Genomic DNA, 23,993 nt, shown 5'->3' on the forward strand with positions numbered 1-23,993 from the left:
TTAAGCTTCTTCTTGTACAAAGTGCTCTTCATTGCTTCCCAGCGGTTTTTAATTTACTTGACTGACCTGCTGACTTCAGACACAACAAGTCTGTGCTGCAAAAGTCTATCCTTTACACTATTTTAAGTTCTTTTAATATGTTGAGGAGGAATATTGTCTCTTGTAAAGTCTAGCTGTGTCTTGCCGCCGCCATTTTCCCGAACACAGAGGAAGAAGCGTCACGTGCTGATGTGACGAAACAGACATGGGCAACAAGGCCCCTCACAGGCGAACAACCCGACGTGCCGTTTACATGGAAGCCAATCGAGTTACAAACAGACTTACACCACCTCCTCTGACCCGGTAATAATTTCGATGGGATTGGGTGAATCTAATCAGAAGGAGCTGTTTACATGGCGTGACGATCTGATTGTTCAATCAGATTACTTGTGCTCCATCTAACCGCAGCTAATGAGTTTGAGACGAGTTTACTCCAGTGCACAGCAGAGTGCGTACAAGTGCGCGGATCAAAGTCATGCTAGTGTCAGGGCACCTTAAGAGGCCTGGGTTACCCAGGGGGTGCTCTCCTCTCCTGTATGATTCATGCAATGAGAAGCCCAGAGCAGTAATAGCACTTACAAAAGGAATAAAGGCACCTTGACACTTGCACGCATGTAACCTTCACACTGCCAGGCAATTCGTCATGCCAATGCAACTCGCTGTGCTCTGCTGGATGCCACACTTTGTACCGCTGGATGCTGCGTTACATAAGATAATTATGTCATAGCAGATTAATCTGTTGTGGGCTGGGGTGTTTGGCTGGCTTGGTTTTTGTTTTCTGTTTCTCCCACCAGGTGGTATGCATTCAGGACTGAGTGGCTCAGCATTAGGACCTCACCCTGAACACCTGAGGCTTGTTTTCACGTGCAGGTCATCAGGACTCACAGCTGTGGTGTATTCTGTCTTGATCAGAGATTGCTGCATTTAAACCTTGAATGCACAGTGTATGATTGCCAGAGACTCGACCTTGTGAGCAGACGTGTGAGATCGACGTCAGGAGAACAATCTCACCATCACGGACGCAGAGACCGCTCCAGGTTTGACGCCACAGTCTGTGAAGGAGGATTGGGTGAGGTCTCACGCTCTTCAGCACACTTCCTGAGGTAATTTGGTTTTGGTGACTTTTATGAAGTAATGACAGTGGATTTGGTGTCCCTCACACCTTGTTGTATTGAGCTGTCACGTTATGCTAATTGTCTAATCAGCTTCTGCTGCAGTGGAGATTTGAACTGAGTTGTTCCGTGCCTGCAGGGTAAGAAGCTGATGTATGGATTTAAGCCAGGAAGTGTTTGCTGATTGCGTGCACCTTTGAGTTGTGTCTCTCTGTGTGGAGTTGGACTCACCTCCATGTTTTCTTTCTTCACAGACTCGGTTTGTCGCGGCCACCTGGGGGGTGTCGGCGGGGTCCCTGGGTCCGAACTGCTATGGCTCCGGACCGTTTGCGCTGTTGAGAGCGTGCCGTGTTTCCACCTCACCAGACCGCGGACTTTTTAGTTGTTTAGCACTTCACTCACTGTTATGTTTATTAAATTCTGTTACCTTTTGAACCGTGCTCTGCTTATTTTATGCTGGGTCCTTTCAAACGCTGGGTCGGTGCTCCGACCGCGTCCGAAACATAACATAATCATTTGCTCTCAGAAGTTGACTGATTAAACCACATCTAATCACTCCAGAATCACAGAGGAATTTACTACAGCTGCAGCTGTTCTTGTGTGCTTCATGAGGTGGAGAACACATTTGGAATCATCTCAAAGGTAATTATTTATAATATTTAGATTGTAATGGCTTGGTAAAACAGTTGCATTTTCTTTCTTTCTTATGGGTATCTGTAAAATTACACTCAACAAAAATATAAATGCAACACTTTTGGTTTTGCTCCCATTTTGTATGAGATGAACTCAAAGATCTAAAACTTTTTCCACATACACAATATCACCATTTCCCTCAAATATTGTTCACAAACCAGTCTAAATCTGTGATAATGAGCACTTCTCCTTTGCTGAGATAATCCATCCCACCTCACAGGTGTGCCATATCAAGATGCTGATTAGACACCATGATTAGTGCACAGGTGTGCCTTAGACTGCCCACAATAAAAGACCACTCTGAAAGGTGCAGTTTTGTTTTATTGGGGGGGGATACCAGTCAGTATCTGGTGTGACCACCATTTGCCTCATGCAGTGCAACACATCTCCTTCGCATAGAGTTGATCAAGTTGTCAGTTGTGGCCTGTGGAATGTTGGTCCACTCCTCTTCAATGGCTGTGCGAAGTTGCTGGATATTGGCAGGAACTGGTACATGCTGTTGTATACGCCAGTTCAGAGCATCCCAAACATGCTCAATGGGTGACATGTCCGGTGAGTATGCCGGCCATGCAAGAACTGGGACATTTTCAGCTTCCAAGAATTGTGTACAGATCCTTGCAACATGGGGCCGTGCATTATCCTGCTGCAACATGAGGTGATGTTCTTGGATGTATGGCACAACAATGGGCCTCAGGATCTCGTCACGGTATCTCTGTGCATTCAAAATGCCATCAATAAAATGCACCTGTGTTCTTCATCCATAACAGATGCCTGCCCATACCATAACCCCACCGCTACCATGGGCCACTCGATCCACAACATTGACATCAGAAAACCACTCACCCATACGACGCCACACACGCTGTCTGCCATCTGCCCTGGACATTGTGAACCGGGATTCATCAGTGAAGAGAACACCTCTCCAACGTGCCAAACGCCAGTGAATGTGAGCATTTGCCCACTCAAGTCGGTTACGACGACGAACTGGAGTCAGGTCGAGACCCCGATGATGATGACGAGCATGCAGATGAGCTTCCCTGAGACGGTTTCTGACAGTTTGTGCAGACATTCTTTGGTTATGCAAACCGATTGTTTCAGCAGCTGTCCGAGTGGCTGGTCTCAGACGATCTTGGAGGTGAACATGCTGGATGTGGAGGTCCTGGGCTGGTGTGGTTACACGTGGTCTGCGGTTGTGAGGCTGGTTGGATGTACTGCCAAATTCTCTGAAACGCCTTTGGAGACGGCTTATGGTAGAGAAATGAACATTCAATACATGAGCAACAGCTCTGGTTGACATTCCTGCTGTCAGCATGCCAATTGCACGCTCCCTCAAATCTTGCGACATCTGTGGCATTGTGCTGTGTGATAAAACTGCACCTTTCAGAGTGGCTTTTTATTGTGGGCAGTCTAAGGCACACCTGTGCACTAATCATGGTGTCTAATCAGCATCTTGATATGGCACACCTGTGAGGTGGGATGGATTATCTCAGCAAAGGAGAAGTGCTCACTATCACAGATTTAGACTGGTTTGTGAACAATATTTGAGGGAAATGGTGATATTGTGTGTGTGGAAAAAGTTTTAGACGGAGGTGGTTTTGTCCCGCGCCATGAGCGGCATGGTGGCGCAATCCTCCGCTTCACTTTCCATGAAAAAACTCCTGTAACACTAGAATGTGCTGAAAAAGGGCTGATGTCCACATCTTCTGCCTTTTTTGTAAAAGTTAGATGACGTCCCGGATCAACAAAGCTTTCACGTTGGAAATGATCTGGTTGTTTGAGCGGGGTCTGAGCTGGTCGATCGGCGCTAGGAGCGCTCCACGCTCTCAGACGCTGTGGGCGGTCTTTAAACCGGCTGGAGCACTCCTTAATCTGTGTAATCTCCATAAAATCGTCGCTGAAAGCCATCTAAATTTTCCGAATGGAGTCCAGCTGGAGGTCTCTCACAGTTTCTGGAAACATTTGATGCAGCAAAGCTCCAAATCGTTCAGACATTTATTCGCAATAAAAATCCGACGAGAGGGGTGGACCACTGCTCACACAAAGCCTGCTCACAGGCAAATGACGCAATCGACAGGCGTAAAAAAACTCACGCATGCGCACAAAGGTTCAAGCTTGGCTGATGCAATCACACGTGATTCAAATCCGTATGGTTTTTGCAAAAAATAAAAATGTCCGATACTTTTTGGACAGACCTCGTACAGAGCTCAAACATCTGGAAAAAGGTGGGAACAATCAGAAATAGTTGCAAAGCAGCCATTAAGAAATCCAAAAGACTCTCCTGGAGAACCCTCTGTGGAGAGGTGGAGGGTCAAAGTGCCTCCACCTCTTTGAGAAAGGATCCGTCTTGGGAAAGGATCCAGTCAATCACCTGCAGTTCGTTTGTGCCCCACAGGGCATTCTGAACACCCAGGTGAGTGTCCTAAAGAATCTGCTCCAGGTAAAATTCCTGGGACCTACTGAGGAGTATCCAGTGGATGAGCCCACTTGTGTCCCCACTGTGGAAGACTGGACTATAGCGAGTAAGATAGTTAATGAAACTAGATTGGAATGGGCAATCAATTTGTTTGGCCCATACAGAATTAGTGGCATTGATAGGATTTTCCCTGCCCTTCTACAGAAGGGCTTGGATGTGCTAATCAATACTATAAATAAGATGTATCAGTCATGTCTGCCTTATGGCTATGTTCCCAAATCGTGGAGACTAGCCAGGGTGATTTTTCTACCCAAGCTGGGCAAACCTTCTTACAAATAAGCTAAAGCATTCAGACCTATCAGTCTCACATCATTCCTTTTGAAAGGTTTGGAGAGATTAATCGATAGATCTGTCTGAGATGGTGTCCTTAAGAGGTCACCACTCAATGTAAGGCAACATGCATATCAAGCAGGGCTCTCCACAGAGACTGCCCTACATGATCTTGTTATGAGAACTGAGAGAACTCTATCTCGTCAACAGTACGGATTAGGTTGTTTTCTCGATATTCGGGGATCATTTGATAATGTGTTGGTTGATTCTGTCAAAGTAGCTCTGCAGTCCAAACGTGAACACGACTGTCACCAGATGGATTGTTGCGATGCTTCAGTGTAGGATGCAACGGCTTCACTTGATGACAGAACAGTGACGATGGCAGTGAAGCGCGGGTCTCCTCAAGGAGGGGTCATCTCTCCTCTTTGCTGGTTACTTGTTGTGGACAGACTTCTCACTGAGTTAAATAATCTCAGACTGTAAACCCAAGAGTATCCAGATGATTTATCTGTCTTTATTGAGGGATTCTGTTTGAGGACTGTTTCAGAACTCATGCAGAATGCTCTCAGGATAGTAGAGAAGTGGTGTGTGTGTGTGTGTGCCCAACAGTTTGTCTTTAAATTCACACAAAACAGTGGTACTCTTCTCGGTCTAGCTCTACCAAAATTGGGCAGTGTCGAGCTAAGACTATCTGAGTCAGTTAAGTTCCTTGGTGTAACTGGAAGAGACACACAACTGAGAAATATAAGGCAATTCTCAGTTTACAATAGTGCCGCTGTATTGTCGGACGAAGACGGGGAGTTAGTGCCAGTGAGATGAGATGGATCTACACTCCAGTGGTAAGACTGAAGAGTGGAGCTTGGAGCTGCGAGGGTTAGGGTGACTCATGTTCAAAGAGTGGCCCACCTTTGCATCACACGTGCCCTCATTACAACACCGACAGCAGGACAGCTGGACAGCTGGACATGTGCTGGCTTGAGCAGGGGGACCTTGCTGCCCTGCAGGATTTTAAACCATGACAGCATCATATGTTACTAATGTAATCTTTGTGACTGTGTTCCCAGCTCTCTTCAGGTCATTGACCAGGTCCTCCTGTGTAGTTCTGAGCTTTCTCAGAATCATCCTTACCCCACAAAGTGAGATCTTGCATGGAATCCCAGACCGAGGGAGACTGACAGTCATCTTGTGTTTCTTCCACTTTCTAATAAATAATCATAACAGTTGTTGTCTTCTACCAAGCTGCTTGCCTGTTGTCCTGTAGTCCATCCCAGCCTTGTGCAGGTCTACAGTTTTGTCCCTGGTGTCCTTAGACAGCTCTTTGGTCTTGGCTATGGTGGACAGGTTGGAGTGTGATTGATTGTGTGTGTGAACAGGTGTCTTTTATACAGGTAACAAGTTCAAACAGGTGCAATTAATGCAGGTAAAGAGTGCAGAATAAGAGGGCTTCTTAAAGACAAATTAACAGGTCTGTGTGAGACAGAATTCTTGCTGGTTGGTAGGTGTTCAAATACTTATTTGCAGCAGTAACATACAAATAAATTATTAAAGAATCATACATTGTGATTTCTGGATTTTTTTTTTTTTTTTTTTTTAGATTATGTCTCTCACAGTGGATATGCACCTAAGATGAAAATTTCAGACCCCTCCATGATTTCTAAGTGGGAGAACTTGCAAAATCGCAGGGTGTTCAAATACTTATTTTCCTCACTGTAAATGGCACGTTGGGTTGTCCACCTGTGAGGAGCCTTGTTGTGCATGTCTGTTACGTCACATCACCACGACACTTCCTGCTCTGTGTTCATGAAAATGGCGACGGAAAGACACAGCTGGACTTTACAAGACCAAACACTCCTCCTCAACATATTAAAAGAATTTAAAATAAGTGGAACAGCTTGACGGACGTAAGTTGGCAGCACAGACTTGTTGTGTCTGACGTCAGCAGGTCAGTGGAGCAAATTAAAAATTGCTGGAGAGCAATGAAGAGCACTTTGTACAAGGAGAAGCTAAAAACGAGCAGAAGTGGCACAGCTCCAACCAGCTTCTCTTATTATGAATTAATGGAGAAATAATCGGAGGATGGACACTGGAGTAGAAGTCGGTTTTCCACCGGCGGAAAGTTCACCCGAGACACCGGAAAGCCTGGAGGTAAGTCCTGATAAAATCACACTAACTCAACATGCCTCTTTTTTCTTTTTTTTTTAATACGAGACGTACTTTTAGCCAAATGTGTGGATTTAGTTCAAGTTAATGTTGGTGATTCATGTTAAGTGATCCCATTAGTTTACTGGCAGAGTAAACTGCATGAACACAATCTGTCATCAAGGTAACCGACACTCTTTAGTACAGTCACTTGCCCAGTTCCGGATCACTGGTGTAGTAATTGTGCCACCGTTTTTCTTAATCAGCTGTGAATAAGCCAATACTTGGTACCAATGGAAAGACTGATGTTTTTGTCTACAAATGACCACAAGCTCAACCAGTTCCAGCCATGTTTGTGATCAGCAGATCTCCATGGTGTGCATGCCTTTTCTGACTCACTCATTCCTGCAAGTGGTGCAATATAAGGTGTGAAATGATAGCAAGTTGGTGCATCTTGTGCTATCCTGACCCACTTCATTGAGTTAAAAGTGTAGGGGGTGTTGTCAAAATCCAAGAATGTTTATTACCACAGCTTTTATTTTATCTTCATTAAAATGTCTGCCAAATATACAAGGTTCGTTTTGTATTTTCCACTTTAAATGCATATTCCATTGATAACAGTATGAATGAAAATAAAAATTTCAGATTTGGAAAATGTTAATTTTCTTTTGAGGTGTGGTTATACTTTGGCCCACTTATTTTAGCCATTTTCTCTTAAAATATCAAAATAGAAATTTTACACTTTCCTTTGACCCTCCCAAAGATGTACTGGTCATTTTCAACATGTTCAACACCCTGGAAAATTTCTAGCTGCTGCTGTTTAGAAAATACATCTGTATTTGAAGTAACACTTGGGATGAAAAAGGATGTGGGCATTTTGGGCTGTTTGTCCTGGATAGATATTTTGGCACATATCTCAAGTTATTCATTGGAAGAGATGAGTTAACCTCTAAATGATGTGCACACGTGTCTCAGCTAGGTCCTCTACGAAGCCCACTATTTCATCACCAGTCACAGCGAGCCACCTGACCACCCGACCCAAGTTACCACCTACTGCATCTACACAGTCAGAATAATCAAAATAACAGTGGAAACTGACTACAGCCCACACAACATGGAGAAATTGAATATAAGAAACTGGTCCTGATATTTAGTTTTTTTCCAATTTTTCCTGCAAGCATGTTATTGTGCTGACAAAAAGAGCCGATGTTAGGGTTTGGTTTTATGATCTGACTTCACAATAATGCCAGTTTAAGAAGTCATGCTGAGCTCTGATGTAAGTGAATAAAAGTTTTTAGCACTATATTTTATTTTTAACCAGGCTGTTGTGGTCCTGCCAAGTTTTTATTTTATATATACTCAACAAAAATATAAACGCAACACTTTTGGTTTTGCTCCCATTTTGTATGAGATTAACTCAACGATCTAAAACTTTTTCCACATACACAATATCACCATTTCCCTCAAATACTGTGCACAAACCAGTCTAAATCTGTGATAGTGAGCACTTCTCCTTTGCTGAGATAATCCATCCCAACTCACAGGTGTGCCATACCAAGATGCTGATTAGACACAGGTGTGCCTTAGACTGCCCACAATAAAAGGCCACTCTGAAAGGTGCAGTTTTGTTTTATTGGGGGGGATACCAGTCAGTATCTGGTGTGACCACCATTTGCCTCATGCAGTGCAACACATCTCCTTCGCATCATCCGTGAAGAGAACACCTCTCCAACGTGCCAAACGGCAGCAAATGTGAGCATTTGCCCACTCAAATCGGTTACGACGACGAACTGCAGTCGGGTCGAGACCCCGATGAGGACAACGAGCATGCAGATGAGCTTCCCTGAGACAGTTTCTGACAGTTTGTGCAGAAATTCTTTGGTTATGCAAACCTATTGTTTCAGCAGCTGTGCGAGTGGCTGGTCTCAGACGATCTTGGAGGTGAACATGCTGGATGTGGAGGTCCTGGGCTGGTGTGGTTACACGTGGTCTGCGGTTGTGAGGCTGGTTGGATGTACTGCCAAATTCTCTGAAACGCCTTTGGAGACGGCTTATGGTAGAGAAATGAACATTCAATACACGAGCAACAGTTCTGGTTGACATTCCTGCTGTCAGCATGCCAATTGCACGCTCCTTCAAAGCTTGAGACATCTGTGGCATTGTGCTGTGTGATAAAACTGCACCTTTCAGAGTGGCCTTTTATTGTGGGCAGTCTAAGGCACACCTGTGCACTAATCATGGTGTCTAATCAGCATCTTGATATGGCACACCTGTGAGGTGGGATGGATTATCTCAACAAAGGAGAATTGCTCACTATCACAGATTTAGAGTGGTTTGTGAACAATATTTGAGAGAAATGGTGATATTGTATATGTGGAAAAAGTTTTAGGTCTTTGAGTTCATCTCATACAAAATGGGAGCAAAACCAAAAGTGTTGCGTTTATATTTTTGTTGAGTATGTGTACGGAAGAAAGTTGTATTCACTTTAATAAAAAAGGAGAAAATGTGTTTTGTCAGATTTTTTTAAATTATTATTTTGTTAATGGAGATGACCATTTCAGAGCTGGAAGTGAACTGCAAGAATGCAGTCTGTCATCAAGTTATGGAAGAAAGTATCCACTCAACTGAAGGCATTATAGGGCATTATGGCTTTCCTCAGCCTGCATCGAGACCTGTGGTCCAGGCTGAGGAAAGGTGCCATCAAAGTGACCAGCGTTCTCCAACCAGTTGTTGCTTGCATTATTCTTCTCATTTTGACAGAAATTATGATGTGCAAAGCAGGTTGCAATCACAGTTGGTATAAAGGTGAAGTGAAAATCTCTTCTCTTCAGTACCACCCTCCACCTCGACTTCAAAATCCCTAAAGTGTTTTCTACCGTTAGAGTGAGCTGAGGTTCACATTAATAGATTTCTCCTCTGGGGTCAGAAATTTATGCAGCCTTTCGGCAACCACTCAATGAATGGATCTGCAGGGTCACCAATGATTTGTTGTTGTACGTCTTCTCAATGTTTTTCACACCCTAAGACAGAAAATGGTTATTTTTTTAAAATTCTTATGTTTGAGTAATTGTATCAAGAACAAATCAGGGAAAAAAAAGCACATGGTGTAGTGGATATGACATTTTTTTTCCTCTTAAACGTTTGTAAGGTACAGTAGTGTTCAGAACAATAGTAGTGCTATGTGACTAAAAAGATTAATCCAGGTTTTGAGTATATTTCTTATTGTTACATGGGAAACAAGGTACCAGTAGATTCAGTAGATTCTCACAAATCCAATAAGACCAAGCATTCATGATATGCACACTCTTAAGGCTATGAAATTGGGCTATTAGTAAAAAAAAGTAGAAAAGGGGGTGTTCACAATAATAGTAGTGTGGCATTCAGTCAGTGAGTTTGTCAATTTTGTGGAACAAACAGGTGTGAATCAGGTGTCCCCTATTTAAGTATGAAGCCAGCATCTGTTGAACATGCTTTTCTCTTTGAAAGCCTGAGGAAAATTGGACGTTCAAGACATTGTTCAGAAGAACAGTGTAGTTTGATTAAAAAGTTGACTGGAGAGGGGAAAACTTATACACAGGTGCAAAAAATTATAGGCTGTTCATCTACAATGATCTCCAATGCTTTAAAATGGACAAAAAAAACCAGAGACGCGTGGAAGAAAATGGAAAACAACCATCAAAATGGATAGAAGAATAACCACAATGGCAAAGGCTCACCCACTGATCAGCTCCAGGATGATCAAAGACAGTCTGGAGTTACCTGTAAGTGCTGTGACAGTTAGAAGACGCCTGTGTGAAGCTAATTTATTTGCAAGAATCCCCTGCAAAGTCCCTCTGTTAAATAAAAGACGTGTGCAGAAGAGGTTACGAATTGCCAACGAACACATCAACTGGCCTAAAGCGAAATGGAGGAATATTTTGTGGACTGATGCGAGTAAAATTGTTTTTTTTTGGTCCAAGGGCTGCAGACAGTTTGTGAGACGAACCCCAAACTCTGAATTCAAGCCACAGTTCACAATGAAGACAGTGAAGCATGCAAGCATCATGATATGGGCATGTTTCTCCTACTATGGTGTTGGGCCTATATATTGCATACCAGGTATCATGGATCAGTTTGGATATGTCAAAATACGTGAAGAGGTCATGTTGCCTTATGCTGAAGACGACATGCCCTTGAAATGGGTGTTTCAACAAGACAATGACCCCAAGCACACTAGTAAACATGCAAAATCTTGGTTCCAAACCAACAAAATTAATGCCTCACAGATGTGAAGAAATCATGAAAACTGTGGTTATACAACTAAATACTAGTTTAGTGATTCACAGGATTGCTAAAAAAGCAGTTTGAACATAATAGTTTTGAGTTTGTAGCATCAACAGCAGATGCTACTATTATTGTGAACACCACCTTTTCTACCTTTTTTACTAATAGCCCAATTTCATAGCCTTAAGAGTGTGCATATCATGAATGCTTGGTCTTGTTGGATTTGTGAGAATCTACTGAATCTACTGGTACCTTGTTTCCCATGTAACAATAAGAAATATACTCAAAACCTGGATTCATCTTTTTAGTCACATAGCACTACTATTATTCTGAACACTACTGTACCTTGGGCAGGAGATAAGCTCTGAAAAAGGTCTGAATGGAACAAAACATTGGAATCTTGGGCTTTTCCAGGCATTTTACAACTGATGCTCCAAAATCTAAAACCAAACAACTTGTTTTAGTTGAGTAAAGTAAGTAGGAAATGTAAAAAGCCCTCACACACAAGGTTTGTTTCATTTATTCATGAAACTGTTTTATTGTCACATTTTGAAATAGTTCATTGTTTAAAATAAATTGTGTGAGATTTCATAGTGGGCTCTAGCTAAAAGCCACAGAAAAAAGTTAGCAGAAATCATAAAAGTGGTAGATGTGGAGTTATTGATTGTGGGTCAATGAAAATGACAGACGTTCAGAAATAACCTACCTGCATGTGGCTGTGAGTCCCGTAAATTAGTTCCATTATTTGAGGGATATGATGCGTTTCCTCAAAACTCCATCTGATCTCCAAGGCTTCATTTTCATTTGGCTCAAAAATCAGCTGCTTAATCTGTCGGTCTTTTCATTACGGCTTTACAAAACATGTACATGTTGTAACTGTGCTCTGTGCCACATCACATAAAAACACATTTCGGGTGGATCCAGAGCCCATTGTAGGGGTGTCAACTACTGTGCAGAAGACCACCCTCCAGAACTAGATCAGGAAGCAGCACCACAAACGATGGCAGCGCTTGAGTGACTGCAGGCAGGTGAGACAGCTTGTGGAAGGAGGTTGGGATTGTCACAGGTCACAACCTCTTGAACAGACAAAGAATGGAAATGAGACTCCAACAGGTCAGAACATGTAGAGCCTGTGGGGAGGAACCTGAGACATCTTTCCATTTTTTGGGTCAGTATCCAGCATGGGGTAGACTGAGGCAGAGGTTTTTGGGTTCCTTTATTTTGGAACCTGACCAGATTAGGAAACTAAAGTTAAGAAACCTGGTTTCCTTTATCAAGGGAACCAAAAGGTTTAACTAAAAAGGTTTATTTTGGCAGGAACAATGGGCCCTTTTGTGGTCAGCTGGGCTGATAGTCCACCCCTTCTTTCCTAACCCTAACCTAACCTTGGCTACATTTAGAAAAACACGTTGACATTTGACGAACACATGCGGTGGTGTAGGTCTGCAGCAACAAGTACCTTAAAAACTGAAAGCATTCAGACATTATGTGCTGAAATCATGTTTATTGTCATTCATTTTCTCATACATGATCTCAATGAGATGCACAGTCCAAGAACAGCTGTTGCAAACACAATAAAATACTTTTAATATGCATCCAGTGCAGAGTTAGTTATATTACAATATTAAAAATAATATAATAATATGTAATAATAATATAAATTATTTTTTTAAATACAAATATAAGAAAATAAAACACAGCAATATGGGAGTCACACAAACAGTGGCTGGGAAGTGCAAACACACTTTTACAAATGGCAGAACACTTTTACAAGAAGTCCTGAAACAAATTTACAAATGACAGATTATGACAGAAGGGGAATGAAAGTGTTCTGCTGTTTGTAAAAGTGTTTTGAATTTTGTAATTTTGATTTGCACTTCCCAGCCACTGTACATATACATGATAAAACACACAGACACACACACACACACACATATATATATATATATATATATATACATACATGCGTGTTTCTCTGGTGATTTTACATTAATAAAACTAGCAGACACCATCTGATTCATGCTCTGTTGCCTTATAGGAGATGTAAGATGCTGCCCCTGAGTGTTTCTCAATTGCCCTCAAAAGTACTGGACCAGTTGGCATTTCACACATTTTAATTTGTTTATGCCATTTCAAATACAAAAAAAAACATAAAAAAATTATCTTCCTGAAACTCAAACTCTACAGAAAATCTCTACAACCTGATATAAATTAATTAAAAATATAAAATACAGCTTCCTGATGGTGTAGAGGAGGATTTTCTTAAAAAGAAGACCTGAAAGCTCAGCTACAATTTGCCAGAAAGTACATCTGAGATGCAAGCAGATCTGATGTTTTGTTGAAATTATAATTTATATTTCATAATTTATCATTCATAATTGATGTAAATAAAGTCCAAGACACATTCAGTGACGTGGAACTGTTCATGTGAAGAAAACTGGCAATAAAACTGATTATTATTTACAGGTATTACTTATGCAACCCAACATCTTGGCTTTTTATTTTTAATTAATTTGTATCAAGTTTTAGACATTTGCTTTCAGTTTGAGTTTAAGGAAGATGACTTTTGATTTTTTTTGTTTTTATATTTTTTTATTTGAAATGGCATAAACAAATTAAAAAGTGTGAAATACCAAGTATTCCAATAGTTTTGGAGGGCACTATATCATGACCTTATGATGAGTGCAAAATGAGTGTGGTATTATTACTGTTTTGTTTAAGAATGTTTAATTTTCACTGTTGCTGCACTTTTTGTCAAATCATAGTCATATCGTATAATATCACATCGCTATACATATAATATTTGTCTTCAATATTGAGATACAATAATTTGGCCATATCGTGCAGCCCAACTGTCAACCAGCTGAAAAGTTTGAATATTAATTTACATCTACATTTAAAAAAATGCTTAAAGTGGAAGGTGGTTAAGAGACCTGTAGTTAGCTGAAGGCTTTTAGCCATGCTAAAGGTGCACTGACACTTGCATGACTTTGACTTTTTCTGTAATTATTGTATGGCTTTTGCCTTACAATATAAAGCGCCTTGGGGCAACTGTTTGTTGTGATTTGGCACTATATAAATAAAACTGTTGTTTTGATTTGATTTGATGCACGCACTTGCACGACCTGTGTCATGCAGGAGAGCAAACTCGTCTTTAACAGGTGTAAACTGAAAGTGAGAGGGGTGCTGGCGTGTGCAACTGCGCAGAGAGAATTTTGAAATGTTCAAAAAATGTTTCACACATAAATGTCATGCAATGTGGCGTGCAGCTCATCAAGTGGAGTAAAGAAGAAGTGAACAGCGCGAGTGGTTGCATCAGCGCACCGCATCACAGCACAGCTCGTCTGAAGGATTATAACAAGATGTTAAATCTATCATGAATGTACTTTTACATCTGCACACAAGAAGGAAAGAATATGCAACTGTTTTACCAAGCCATAACAATGTAAATTTGACAAATAATTACCTTTATAGACGGCTCCAAATACTTTCTCCAGCTCATTCAGCATGCACGCGAATGGCTGCTGCTGGAATGGTCCTCTGTGATTCAGGAAGCAATTAGAGCCATTTTCAGCAGCCAACTTGCAGAGAAAATGATTAATCCCCTATGAAATTATTATTTTATATACATAGCGTCCAGCGCAGAGAGGGTGGCAGCTGGTGGAACACAGCGGGTGGGATCGTCACAATGATGTGCGTGCAAGTGCGTGCATCAAAGTCGTGCCTTAATGCTCCCAAAAAGCATTTACTGAAAATAAAGTGTGAAGGATCTAAATGAGATGATGAGGATTTTTTCCAGGCATGTGAGATGCAAATAAAGAAAATGCTTAAAATGGCAGGAATTAAGAGGGCTGTAGTTGGGGAGTATGGGGTGTGAAGCTCCCCAGAAGCTGAAGGTTTTTAGCCATGCTAATGCCTCCCAGAAGCATTTAAAAAAGTCTTAAGGATCTAAATGACATGATGAGATGCTGAAGAGCTTCACTTGTTCATGTCCATGACATATACATATTATAATATGGCTACAGGAGAAAAGCACCAAATGACAACTCCCTGATCATCCCAAAACCTTCACCAATCCACAACTTCAGGTAATCTCCCTCTGACAAATTGAACATTCTTGCCAGGTACACATTCCTGAATGTCAGTGATGTTGTTGCAATAGATTCCCAAGTGGAGACATTGTATACTGGGTATGTGTAGCCAAGACTGAACTGTTGGACTTGTATGTAGAAATTCTTAGCTTCTTCATGTTCATCCTCATCGTGTTGTAAAAATGTAATTGCATAAACAAAGTAGAAGCCCTTCTGTTTAATTACAATGGCAGACTTTTCTTGATTGCAGTTGGAGTCCTCACCCAAAGCACTGTAGAATTCAATGTAACGCCCACTGGTTGAGTTTGTGCCTTTAAAGCCTAAAAGAAGAGATACAATAATAGTTGTTTACATCAAGTATTTTCATTAAACAGTAAGTTAAAATGAATACGTCACATATTTTCCGAACACCATGTATACATGATCATCTACATTGTTTAATTTGATACTTGGTTACTCAAAAACTTGTTAAAATAAAAGAAGATCATTACATGGATGTGGCAAACTGAGTGTTGCAGGAGTTACTGGAAATGACTTTTGCAAAACAGGAAATGTTACACAATTTTAGAAGAGGGTGTTTTTCTTTGTTTGTTTTTGTCTTGGTGGAATTATGTCCTCTAAGTGCCCTGCTGTTTTTTTTTGTTTGTTTGTTTGTTTGTTTTTTTTTGGGGGGGGGGGGGGTCCCCTCATATTGATGCCTTCCAGACACAGTGGTGGACTCAGGCTGATTAAATTAAAAAAGGCCACTTCCTGCATCACAGGACCCCAACCAACACACAAAACCCAACGGTGCATTATGCTTGATGAAATAATGATTTATACAAGTGATCTGGGGTTTAGTCTTCAGACTTTAATGTTTTCCTGTTGGGGGTTGAAGGAGTTCATTCTTTCTGTGTTTTGCCCAGTGACTCACACCTCACACTCTACATATGGGAAGTTTTAAGAATGCTTGGAATGTGAACCATTCAAAGTGTTTGCTCAAACAAAATCCGTCACAGAGAACACGTGCATGGTCTTTTTTTCTGGCACTTATAATTATTTGCAAAAGTATGCAAACCGCTGAAAAACTGCACATTTTATGTTATTTTTTCTTCATTCACAAATGTGTATGTTATATCATCTCAAAGTCAAAACAAATGGACAAAACATACATATCTTTTAAAGCCAGTCAGGTTTAGTCATGTCAAGGGATGATTAAAAAAAATCAGAATCAGTGAATATTTCTTTGGGGATCTGTTCTATTAATTAACAACAAATAGGAAGACAATGGCCCTTATATTTAATAATGTAAGTTTAACTTCACTTTGAGATTGTTTTGTTTGTTTGTTTGTTTGCTTTACTAATTTTAATGGCAAAGGCTATACGCCCAACCGTTGGGCAGATAAATATAATGTCTTATCTTATTCGCCCAACCGTGATCGTGTATTTGACATGTTTTGTGCATCTAAACTACGTTTTTTACACCACTTTTTAAGGCTCTATTGCGGCGTATGTTTGAAACATTTAATGTCGCTGTCTTTAATTACTGCGAAAACACCGCAATGGATGAAAACAGACAAACTTCAGAAGCATTTTGAATGGAAGCCTGTTAACAACGAAACGATTTTTGAACAAAATGCTGCTTGTTGGCTGTAAGATGGTGTTAGTTTGACACTGTTCCCTGGGTGTGATAAGCCAAACAGAAATGCTTTAGATCACAGCTCCTCTGCGGGCTGCGAACCCTCCCGCAGCCGGCAATAAAATATCCGCCTTTTTTCCCCTCCCGCGTTGAAACCGGAAGTGAACAAGCACGCTCATTGGTCGGTTGTGGTTGTGCGTATATGCTCGCATATTTTATTGACCCAACGGTTGGGAGTATAGCCACTCTCAATTTTAATTTAGCAAAACTAAGAATACATTTGTCCTGGGGTACCCGAATGCTTGTACACATATTCTCTGTGCTGGTAACAGCATAGGGCTGGTACAACAAAATTTTGATGAGTGGGTGAGTTTGTCCATCTCAGCGTGCTTGTGCAAGCAATAACTCAAAAACCATGAAAGCTTTTATCTTGTAACTCAAAAAATTAAAGCAGGACATAATGAGGATGAAGTAGTTAGATGGTGGTTAACTTTAATGCTCCACATCAGTTCAAAAAGCAGTTTTGTTTTGCCTGTATAATGGTGGCCATCTTCAAGGGCCATCAGTGAAGCTAGCAACTGTGGGTTAAAAGCATAATGCCCACTTCATGGGACAATATGGTAAGAAATATACAACATCATTTTAAAGTAAAGCTACAAGGAAGGAACAGATAAAATGTTTGCCAGGGGATAATACTAAAACATATTGTCTGTTCTACATATTACCAACTGCAAAACACTTTTATTTGCATTGTTTCAATAACTTGGCAATATCCATATTTTGGAGTCCAAATCCTAAATATGGTTTGAAATATACAACAGAATAAGAACATAAGTAATTATTATCCCTGAGGCCCATTGGTGCCGGTGATTATCCCTGGATTACACAGCAGCTTCTGAGAATCTGTGACTTCCCCTGGACAGGACACCAGTTCAATGCAGATTACTTCCCCAGCTGAGACCAGTACTCATTTACTGTACTCATTTTTCTGGTACTAAGAATTACCAAACACTATTTCACAACATTTCAAAACCTTTGTGACACCTGAGTTTTGGAAAATTGTTTTGGAGTCAACATCAAAATGCATCTTATCACAGTGTTCATCTCGTCACAAGCATGATATGATAAACACTGCCACCTGCTGAACGGTTCATGAATGTGAATTCATATGAAATTATAAATGTAAATGCAGGGATCTGTGAGTGTACCAGCACAAATGTTGCTAGTTAAAATACTGTACATATATGTTACTCAATTTATCTGAACTGAAATAAAACCAGATTATCCAAACAGAAGAAAGATCTTAATTTAAAAGTTTTCTTACTAAGTTCGATCCTCGGACTTGAACCATCTGTTGAGAGAAAGAAGATCACACATTTTAGCATCAAAGCAGGAATAAACTCAAACACATTTCACTGCTCTATGTGCTACAATGCGCGAGTAGGATAGCTAACAGGTAATACGTTTTAGAGAGCTGCACTGAGATTGGGTTCCGCCGGGTAGTGGGTGATACCGGGAATTTTGGTATTGATCCAATACCAACTAAATACAGGCCCAGTATCGGCGATATCGATACCGATACTTTTTCATATTTAAGCTTCATAGATCCAAAGGGTCCAAAAGACCTAGGATAGAATTTTGCCAAACATTGTACATGACAACAAAATACTTTATTATCACAATCAACATTTTTGTTTAAAAAAATATTACTCAACACAACTTAAAACAAAATCTCCTGAGGTAGAGGGCTGACAAACCACAATACAAGGGTGTGATGCTCCATGTTGTGTGACACAGTGCAGCGCTGCTCTTACAGACAGAGAGTAGACTTTGATAAATCTGCGTGCGCAGCAGTCAGTGTGTGCAGGACAGAAAAAAAGCTTGAGTATTGATGTTTTTACACGAGGATCATTCAATATCAATACCAGCGTTGGTATCAATATTATCAATATTAGGATCGATCTGCCCACTCTACAGCCGGGTCCCACGAGACCCAATGCAAATCTCGTGGGAGTGGGCGGTTAGAATTTCACTGCGGGCGGGAGCGGGTGGCTAGAAAAAACACTGCAGGATCGGAAGCTACAGGATGACTCAGTCAACAAAGGAGAATAGTGTGAAAGTATGCGGTGTCCACATGCTACTTTCATCTTAAATAGAATGTCTTTAATTTATGAGCAGCAGCAGACGTAACAGGCGCAGACAGGAACAGCAACATGTACACATGCAGAGACAGAGAGACATGCCATATATAGCACACATGTATTATAAATAGAATAGAAACTGTCTTTAAACTAAATGAAAGAAATAGGCGTGCTATTCCTGACCAGTGCATCAAAAGACATACAGGACATGAAAACGAAACAAACAACCCCATGAATCTCTTTATTAATAGCCTAAATGACATGTTTTCTCCTGCGGGACAGGAAAGAAACAAAATCAGTGCATCTCTATTGTTGTACAGCCATAAATTCTCAGGGTTTCGCAGGTGTGGGCAGGTGTGGGCATACACATTGTGGGAACAGGTGAGAATCTAACACACACGTTGCGGTTGGTAATGGTCTGAATGTCAGCGGGAGCGGGAAGGAGCGGAACAAAGAAAATAGTCCCACGCAGTGCTCTAATATGTGTCACAGTCACTACGACCCAGACTGGATAAGTGGCAGAACATGAATGAATGAATGAATCACAATTTCACTGGAAACATAGTAAAACTTTTTCTGTCACTCATGTGCCTGCCTATGTGGTTCGAGCGGTCTAGACATAACCGGCGTGTGTTATTATTTAGTGCTGTGTAAATAAACTCTTAAAAATGAGAGAAATGCTTAAACATACCTGTAGTCTGTTTGCGTTGCGTGGAATATGCAAAAAATTGTTGCACCGCATCCTGAGAGGAAAGAGAGAATATAAGAGATGTCAGTTAGATGGAGCTGTTTTAACCACCTCAAATCAGATATTATCAGTGTGCAGTGGAGAGACATTTTCAGTATTAACCAGGACAAGAGGAAAAGTTGTTTGTCCAATTTGGACAATGTAAAATGTGATCAAATTCTTTATTTTTTTCCCGCATTGTTAACATGCCATTCAGCTTTCCAGACAGCACCATCATACTTTTCAGGTTTACATCTTGCAACAATGCAACTTCATTTTTATCTTTTTTTAAACCTGTTTAAAACCAGTTTTAGCCAATTTAGTACATCTTAAACTGGTGAAGACATATCAGTTAGGGAATAACCCTGTTGTGTCTGATGATTTGCAAATGTTCATGCTGGTAATACGGTTGCAAATAGAGTTTTATAAAGGAGTTTTAAAGTAAAACGGCTATTTGCAACCATATAACAGCATGAACATCCGCAAGTCATCAAACACAAGGGGGTTATTCCCATTCTAATTCAATTCCATTGTTTGCACGGTTTATTTTTCTGTAGGTAATTCGGTCTGCAAGGCTTAACATTGAGCCAAGGCAGCATCGCTCCAACAGCAGTCAGGGCGCGGAGTAATCCATCAAACGTGAAAATCCATCAAACGTGAAAATCCATCAAATGTGAAATGGTAATTCTGTATCAGAATCCACATCAATACTTTCGTATGGTAGCTTAAATTCACCCATTTTAGGGGCGGCGTCGGTACACAACTTTCTCTCGCTCTCAGCTAACAGTGCTAACAGCTAGCAGCGCGCGCAGCCTGTGTTCTGTCGAATTGTGCATCTTGTGCAGTAAATCAACAGTTCCGCATCCTGACTATATTGCGCATGCGCAGTTGCGTGGAGGACAGGAATGACATTTGACAGGAATGACATCTCATCAGAACACCAGTCAGGGTGCAGTAATACATCCAAATGTAAAACAGTCTAATATTTTGCCACAGTTACCCCGATATTCTACGGTCTGAAATCTCACACACTTAACCAACTGGATTTGCAGAAAAAAATGTAATTGGATTAGAATTCCTGGTATAAACGTACATTTTAATGGCATATACTCACTGCGTACCCCATACTTGATGTACTACCATCTGTACAGTTTGATAATTACAGACTGCTTCACAGGCTATTTATAATGTGGCAAAAAAAATGGTATGTCAGTCACAAAGTGTGGAGAATTTGGGTCATGGAGAGGGTGTGAACTGGCAGAATATTAATAACCTGCAAATTAATAACACTCGTTTTAGAATGTTTTATTTAACATGTGTTATAGAAGTAATACAATAATATCATAATTACTAATATTTCAATCTGATTTACTACCAGTATGATTTATAAGAAATCACTGCGTGAACATTGTAGTCCTAAGTGATGGTAACAACACTATATATTCAAGGTGTATGACAGCAGATGTGTCTGTTCTGTAAGCAAAACTGATTTTTGTTGTCAAATTAGCCCACGTTTATACTGAGATCAAAGGATCACACCTCCTTTGAAGTAGGTGACAAAGTCAAAGACCACTTTTCTTTTTCACACCTCCCTGGACACAATCAAAGAGTTTTTTGCCACCTTCTTTGAGATGTGAGAAATTTGTAGACAAGACTTTTGGACAATTTAAAAAACTTTTCCACAATTATATTTTGTCACATTATGTTTAGAAAAGTATATAATTCCCTTCTATCCTGTACATGTGGGTCTAACTATGTATGTTGTTGTACATTATCATGCTTGTCAGACTTCTGTTATGACATTTAAGTATTGTTCATTTTTGACAGATTTCACATTTATGATTTACTATTTCAGATATTTGTGTTTTTGCCAGCAAAAACAGTCTAGAATGTATTTTTGCCAGGGCGGTTTTGCCGGGTTTTTACCATCTATCTGCAGCAGCCACATAAACTGTGGCCGACCCCTTGACCTTTTCAAGATGCTGGTGTTCTCATCACTGAGGCACCTGTTGGATCACGCCCAGAGAAATTTGTCACATGGCCACAAAGTCCCCTCAATGCACGTTATTCTTTTTTATCTTATGTCATGATTTATTTGATACAGTCATTCCAGCAATACCCAAGGATCAGCCAACGGGACGCAGTACCAAAGACATCTAATCACTGCCTGAGGTCACTGGTTAGCATCCAACCACTTAGGACCCCTTCTGCAAATTTTTTTGTAGGGGAGGCCATTAAGTGTGCTGAAATAGTAGTAACACAGCGACTACAGACATCATGCTGAAGCATTTAATCTGTATTCAAGTCTACAGCAAAAATAAAGTGAGTTAGTTTTCGTGTTTTGTATAAGATCGCTCTGATCAGAGGTTTAATCCGTAAATGGTTTAAAAAGCCAACCGGTACGTACCTGTTTTCCAGTGGATCCTGAGCTTTTACTTGGCTGTGACTGGGCACAGATAGTAAAAAGGTAAAGTGCTGTGCAGCTGAGCAGAAGCAGGAATGTGATGATCCTGAGGCGTGTCTCCTGCCGCTTCATGTCCCGGCAATGCTGCAGGAGGATTAGCACGGGCTCGTCTGGACCTGCTTCTATCCGGCAGGCAACTTCCTCAGAAAGCGGCTCTCTAATCATTTTCTGTCCCATGGTGGCACGTGTGGACTCCAGTTGATAACTCGAAGCATACTGTTTTTATAGGGCTGCATGATAACACCAATCCCCCACCCAGGCATGACCTCAGGCTTGGGTGGAACCTGTAAACTGTCTAGTCACATTCTGACTACGTCACAGTGTGAAACAAAGCAAAACTATGATAACGCGTGGGTTTCCTCCAGGTTGTCTGGTTTCCACCCACCATCGTGAAAAGTAAACACAAAAGGGAAAAGGAAAACATGTCTATTAGAGTATTTCAACTTGTAGCTCTGGAATTGCATCACAAAAGGGGAACCCGTGTGAAATGTTTGCAAACCCAACATGCAAAGGAAGAAAGCGTTATGGAAAGAAATGACTCAGAGAGACAGAGAGGGAGAGAGGGAGAGGAGGAGAGGGGGAAGCAGAGGCAGGCTCGTAAAAACAACTAATTAAATCATAAACAGCATTGTGCATTGATTCTGTGACACTTCTGTGGCAGAGTGTGGCAGCCCCCCTAGTGACACAGACAGGTAGTGACACATCTATGGTCCAGCTTTCCTACTCTCACCTATGGTCATGAGGGTTGGGTCATGAAGTCTACAGTTGCTTTGTGGAGTCTGTGTTAACCTTTTCCTTCCTGTGTTGGCTTAACCTATTGAACCTTAAGAATCGCAATCGTCTTTGTAATATTGTCAAGGAATGTGGTAAAATTATGGGAACTCGGTGCACGGACATTATGGACCTTTTTAAAACAAGGGTTGTGTCAAAAGCCAGGAAAATTATGGCCGATTCTGCACACCCTCTGCACCCACAATTTAAGTTTCTGCCCTCGGGCAGACGCCTGGTAATGCCCAGATGCAGAACCAACAGACTAAAAAACTATTTTATTCCCACAGCCATTGCTCTCCTAAATAACAAATAAGGACTCACTGTTGCACTTAAGTCTACACTGACTCGCACCTTATTTCTGGGCTCTTGTTTTGTATATTTATTCTGCTGTTTTTATGTTTTTATGTTTTTTATGAATTTGTATGATGTGGTTTTATGAATGTAATGTAATTTTTACTGCTGACTGCACCTGAATTGCCCCCATGGGGACTAAATAAATGATCAAATCAAAAACAAAATCAAATCAAAACAAAAATGAATGAAAGAACTAGAAAGAACTGAAATGGGCTTCCTTAGGAGGGTGGCTGGTGTCTCCCTTAGAGATAAGGTGAGAAGCTCAGTCATTCATGAGGAGCTCGGAGTAGAGCCGCTGCTCCTTTGCGTTGAAAGGAGCCAGCTGATGAGGTTTGGGCATCTGGTAAGGATGCCCCCTGGGCACCTCCCTAGGGAGGTGTTCCAGGCACGTCCATCTGGGAGGAGACTCCGGGGACGACCCAGGACTAGGTGGAGAGATGGAGAATGCCTCAGGATCCCAAAGTCAGATGTCGTCAGAGGTGGTCAATGTGGCCCTGGAAAGGGAAGTCTGGGCCCCTGCACCCTGATCCCAGATAAGCCGTTGAAGATGAGATTTAAGATTTTCATACATGTGGACTGTTTATAGTTCATTAATTTGCACAGTTTTAACATTAACAAATTAATCTTGAAGCACAGTAATTGTTAGTTAAAGCCAGTCATATGAATTTTCTTGGAAATTTTCCTCACGCTCAACATTTTCTTCCTGATTTGAACATGTTCTCGGCTCTTGCATTACAGAGTAAGTGTTCATTCATTCATTCATTCATCCATTCATTCATTCTTTTTCTGCCACTTATCTGGATCCAGCTCGCGGTGGCAGCAGACTAAGCAGCTCATC

General features: G+C 41.0%; 1 protein-coding gene across 1 annotated transcript; it reads right to left on the reverse strand.

The window, feature by feature from the left end:
* Positions 1–14,996: 14,996 nt before the first annotated feature.
* On the reverse strand, positions 14,997–22,727 carry LOC117529511. Its single transcript, XM_034192311.1, has 4 exons — positions 21,974–22,727; positions 19,531–19,582; positions 18,023–18,049; positions 14,997–15,400 (listed from the first exon to the last, which is right to left on the reverse strand). Exons 1-4 carry the CDS (start codon positions 22,205–22,207, stop codon positions 15,009–15,011), a joined length of 705 nt encoding a protein of 234 aa, XP_034048202.1. The 5' UTR covers positions 22,208–22,727; the 3' UTR covers positions 14,997–15,008.
* Positions 22,728–23,993: the final 1,266 nt, after the last annotated feature.

The sequence above is a fragment of the Thalassophryne amazonica genome, chromosome 17, assembly GCF_902500255.1.
Source record: "Thalassophryne amazonica chromosome 17, fThaAma1.1, whole genome shotgun sequence".
NCBI lineage: Eukaryota > Metazoa > Chordata > Actinopteri > Batrachoidiformes > Batrachoididae > Thalassophryne > Thalassophryne amazonica.